General features: G+C 47.4%; 1 protein-coding gene across 2 annotated transcripts in view; it reads left to right on the forward strand.

Annotated features, from left to right (window-relative positions):
- Positions 1-4,121: 4,121 nt before the first annotated feature.
- CUNH10orf99 (chromosome unknown C10orf99 homolog) overlaps positions 4,122-4,692 on the forward strand; it is a 13,061-nt gene continuing 12,490 nt past the window's right edge. The window contains exon 1 of one of the 2 annotated variants that reach the window (XM_032259261.1): positions 4,122-4,271. In XM_032259261.1, the coding sequence (XP_032115152.1) occupies positions 4,202-4,271 (70 nt within the window). In that variant the 5' untranslated portion in view covers positions 4,122-4,201. The remainder of the gene's footprint in view (positions 4,272-4,692) is intronic. The other variant, XR_004263021.1, reaches the window with a different exon arrangement.

Genomic DNA, 4,692 nt, shown 5'->3' on the forward strand with positions numbered 1-4,692 from the left:
CCTGGGTTCAGGCAATTCTCCTGCCTCAGCCTCCTGAGTAGCTGGGATTACAGGCACGCACCACCATGCCCAGCTGATTTTTTGTATTTTAAGTAGAGACGGGGTTTCACCATGTTGACCAGGATGGTCTCGATCTCTTGACCTCGTGATCCACCCGCCTCGGCCTCCCAAAGTGCTGGGATTACAGGCTCGAGCCACCGCGCCTGGCCTTTTTTTTTTTTTTTTTTAATTAAAACTGCATATGCTCAAAACTAACAGGTGTTCCTCTTAAAATGCCTCTCATTTTCACCTTTCTCAGCTCAACATGAGATTTTGAATATTCTAAAGAGCCAGAGGTGTTTCTTCCTTTTTTAAGGCAAGAATTTGACAGCTCTCTTTGAAATGTTAAAAGCAGGTGAAAATCTGTGAACAGTGATTGTCCCCGGGGAGTGGAGTTGAGGCAGAACTTCCACTTTATACCCTGTGTTATTTAAATTAATGTGGCATGGATTGCTTCAGTAATTTTTCTGTAAGCGTTTTAAAAGTAGATAGAATTTGAACATCTGAATCTTTCTTCCTTAGAAACATGTGGTTCTAGGAAAGCCTGCAAATCTGTGAATTGTATATGTGAGTAGGGGAGGAAGAGAGCCCCTGAGATAGGAAATTCTTCTGTTCTTAGCAGAGACTAGTGCCCTTAGTCTCTGTTCTACAGTGAGAAGAAGGGCTGTGTTGAGAGCCTAGTCTATTTCTGACGCCATGGCTAAGTGATGCAGGGACCTTGAGAAAATTACCAAAGACCTGGTTCAGCTGATCTGTGGATCCAGATGAATTTCTCTTCACTAACCAGAGTCTGCCTCTATTTCCTGCACCACCGCTAAGCGATTACAGTCGGTTTTAGGAGTTGGCCTCGTCCCTGAACTCTGCCAGCTAGATTGTTCTTTTTTCTTTTGATGATGGTTTGCCAAAAGCAACAAGGAACTGTTTCAGCACAGAGGGTACCTGTTACAACAGGTAAAAGGTGAGCGCCAGCTGAAGGTGTGATGCTGCCCAGAGAACTCATGACAACACCCTCAAATGAGACTTGAGAAAAATAAAATCATGCTGCTGATCTTTGATATGGACTGTGAATGTAATTCTAAACTTAGGAAGCATCTTTAGGGAATGCTGCTGAGTTGATTAACCCGCAGCAGGCACTCCAAGTAAGAGCAGTGTCCCAGCTAGCAATGCAACCTCAAGAGGAGCCCCATTTCTTTCTCGCCCTCAAGCCTCTCTTGGGCTCCAGCTCTGCAATTGTCTCTGGTAGACTCCTGGGGTCTTCCTGCCCACAACCTCTGCTGTGGCTGTTGTCCGCTTCATACAGACATCAGGACTCAGAGCACAGCCTGCAAAGAGAAATCTCTCTGGGGCCAGACAGGTGACTGACGTAGCAGGATGTATAGTTCAAAGCAACTAGTTTATTTGTGTAGATTACTTTTAGTTTTTGCAAATATATAAAACTAGGCAAATATATAAAACTTTGCAAATATATCAGAATGTCTCTGTAAGGTCTGACCACGCCATCAACGGCATGGTACTCTCTGTGACCTGCACGTACACCCGAGATGAGTTCCTGGAAGAAACGATCAACCCCTGTGGTGCCTAACTAACTTGAGACATTCTTCTAGTGTTTCTTATTCCAGCCTCCATTGACAAGGCCATTGGACTTTGAAACCGACCTTGGCCAACCTCGTGACCCACACTCTACGACCCCCTCCCAGCCTGCAAAAAACCCGCCAACTGTAACTAATGTAACTTTCCACTGTTTAACCCAAACCTATAAAACCAACTCCTATCCCTCCGCCTTCTGCTGACTCCACTTTCGGCCTCAGCCCGCCTGCACCCAGGTGAATAAACAGCCACGTTGCTCACACAAAGCCTTTTTGGGGATCTCTTCATTCAGAGCATGCATTTTCACAGTCTCCTGCCATTGATTTGCCCACTGAGCAGCCTGAGCACGTGGTCTAAATCACTTCTCTAATCTGTAACAAAAAGAGAAGGCCAGTGAAGGGCATTACTGCCGGTATCTGGCAGTGGGCAATGTCTGAATTGGTTTCCAGGAACCAGGAAGATCCTGAAGTGTTGAACCAGGGACTGGCATCTTCCCATTTGTCCTTCGAGCTAGGAACCAGCAACAGTTTTGGTGTTTTTTTTTTTTTTTCTTGGTTAAAAGCGCATCGTTATTAAGGCAAAGGACAGGAAGACACCACAGCACAAGGGCAAATGCATTTCTGTGCATATGCACACATGCATGATATGTGTGAGCATCTTCACTTGCTGATTTCCAGAGGGAGCTCCTGTGGGCTGGCCCATCTTTCTCTCTCCATCCACACAAAATTTATATTTTTTTCTTCAGCCAGGACAACCCCCGACCCATGCTCAATAACATGGAAACAACGTCCCATACATCTTTGCACTCTCATTGCTGGAATGGCATTTCCATGTTCCTCAGTTCCTTTATCCTGTAAGCATTGGGCTTGGTTGCCTCCTCTTGCCCAAGTCTGACCTCCTGATGACAGCTTCCCGGGACCAATGGGCAGGTGTCACAGTGAATCTTCAGCACACCCAAGACATTGCAGAGCTCTGCAACGCTCACAGCTGACCAGAGAGGCCCGACCAGGCATAAAGGTGCAAGGAGCCCACGTGGCCTACCCCTAACCACAGGGATCCTGCCCATCATTTACCCTGGGCTCAGGTGTTGAGTCTCCAGGAGCTCGCCATCCAGTGGGAAACAGCATGCTGAGGTAACGCATCAGCATTACCTGTACCAGGGCCCAAGGAAGGCTTCATTCAATGCAGGGAGATTCTTGAGCTGGGGCTGGAAGGATGAGCAGAGCTGGTTTGGGAGTGGAGGTTGGAGAGGTTCATCAGGGTGCATGGGAAACATCCTAATTTCTACGGAAAAATGTTCCTTCTACCCACCATCTCTCATAGGCCAGGGGTTCTGGACCCTCTGATACCATCTGAGGCCAGAGCCTAGCAAGTGTTCAGACACCCATGCACCATTATTAAAGGGAACTCAGACCCACTCTGATGGAAAAGGAGCCCAAAGCACTCCTTTTATTAGTCTCTACCCGGCTAAAGGACCTCCCTGTCTCCCTTTTGTCAGTCTGATTCCTCTGCTGGTCCAGGAAGCCCACCATGGCCTGGCCTACCATGCCAGGCCATTCCTGATCCAATCTAAGTCTCGGCAAAGCATCCCTCCCTCCCCTACCTTCTGACTGAGCAACCTACCTGCCCTTCCTTCAGTATAGACAGCATTTGCAATGCTGTGAGACAGTCACTTGTCTGCACAGCTTCCTCCATCAACAGGAGCTTCTTGAAGAGGGGCATAGTGTCTTCTGTGTCCCTGGGGCCAAGAGCACGGCTCAGCCCAGGTCACAGGTCCAGTGAATGAGTGGTGTCTGAGCCTCCTACACCTGTCAACAGACTTTCCCCATGCCTGCCCTGGGCAGAGGTTCTTCTCCTCCAGGCCTTGTTCAGGATGACCCTGTGCTTGAAGTGCCTTCTCATTTCATCACTGTCTTAAACATCAAAGTCCAACTGTGGCCCCACCTCCTTTAACAGCTGTGTGAGCACGTTGGTGCAGATGGCTTCTCATACATCCCTCATACAGGCTTGTGAGAGAGGTAGCCCTGTGTCCATTTCACAGATGGGAAGCCGATTCAAGGACATTCAAGGACATGTTTGAAGTCACACCGCTAAGTGGCAGAGCAAGGACTCGAACCCAGCTCATCTGACTCAAGGGCCTGTGCTCCCTACATCTCACTGGTTGCTCAAGACTCATCCTTGGATGAGAATCTGCAAGTTTGTGGTCCTTTTCCCAGACACAGCTGAGGAATGAGCAGGAAGAGCTGCATTTGATGGGATTATTATGATACTAAAAGTTAACATTCAACTCTAGACAGTGACTCTTCCTGGGCAGTTGGTTCCTGCTTTCACCACTGAAGCCAGGGCTGAAACCTCTCCGGGCTGGGCATTTACAGCTCTCGGTGTTACAGGTCACTAAATGCATCTCGAAAGGCTGGTTTTCCTCTTGGGAGGGGCTGACTTTACCCTTTAGAAGAATTCCAAGGCTGCTAGGGCCCTGCCCATTGGGAAACGCCTCTATAAATGTCCACGGTGGCCCCAAGGGAGGACGCTACAGCACAGCTCCCTCCTCAGGACCTGAGTTTGCCTTCTCACCATGAGGCTTCTAGTTCTTTCCAGCCTGCTCTGCATTCTGCTTCTCTGCTTCACTGTTTTCTCCACGGAAGGTAAGAGAGCCCCCAGGGTGCAGGTCTCTGAGCAGGATTTCAGCATCTGGGAAGATTGTGAACAGGATTTGTTGGAGGGCACGCCTTGGCAGGTAGTCCTGAGCCCTGAAAAAGCAGGCTCTTGCTCTTGAACCTACCTCTATAGATATGAATATTTAGCTCTCTTGTCTTTCTTGATTCAGATAGCTGAGTGTTTTAATCCTTTTTTCTCTTGTCTAACCCTCTAGAAACTGCCTACATTTATTTTTTGTTTTAGTGGTGATGGTGATTTAAACTTTTTGTGGGAAGTAGCTATACAAATATATAAAGAGGAGAAAAACACTCATAATTTCATGATTCAAGAGTAACCATGTTCAACATTTTTTTATTTCCTTTCAGTCTTGCATGTAGAATTTTATTTTATTTATTTATTTTTTATTTT

This window comes from Sapajus apella, unplaced genomic scaffold (genome assembly GCF_009761245.1).
Source record: "Sapajus apella isolate SASKATOON/1434 unplaced genomic scaffold, GSC_monkey_1.0 scaffold107, whole genome shotgun sequence".
NCBI classification, from domain to species: domain Eukaryota; kingdom Metazoa; phylum Chordata; class Mammalia; order Primates; family Cebidae; genus Sapajus; species Sapajus apella.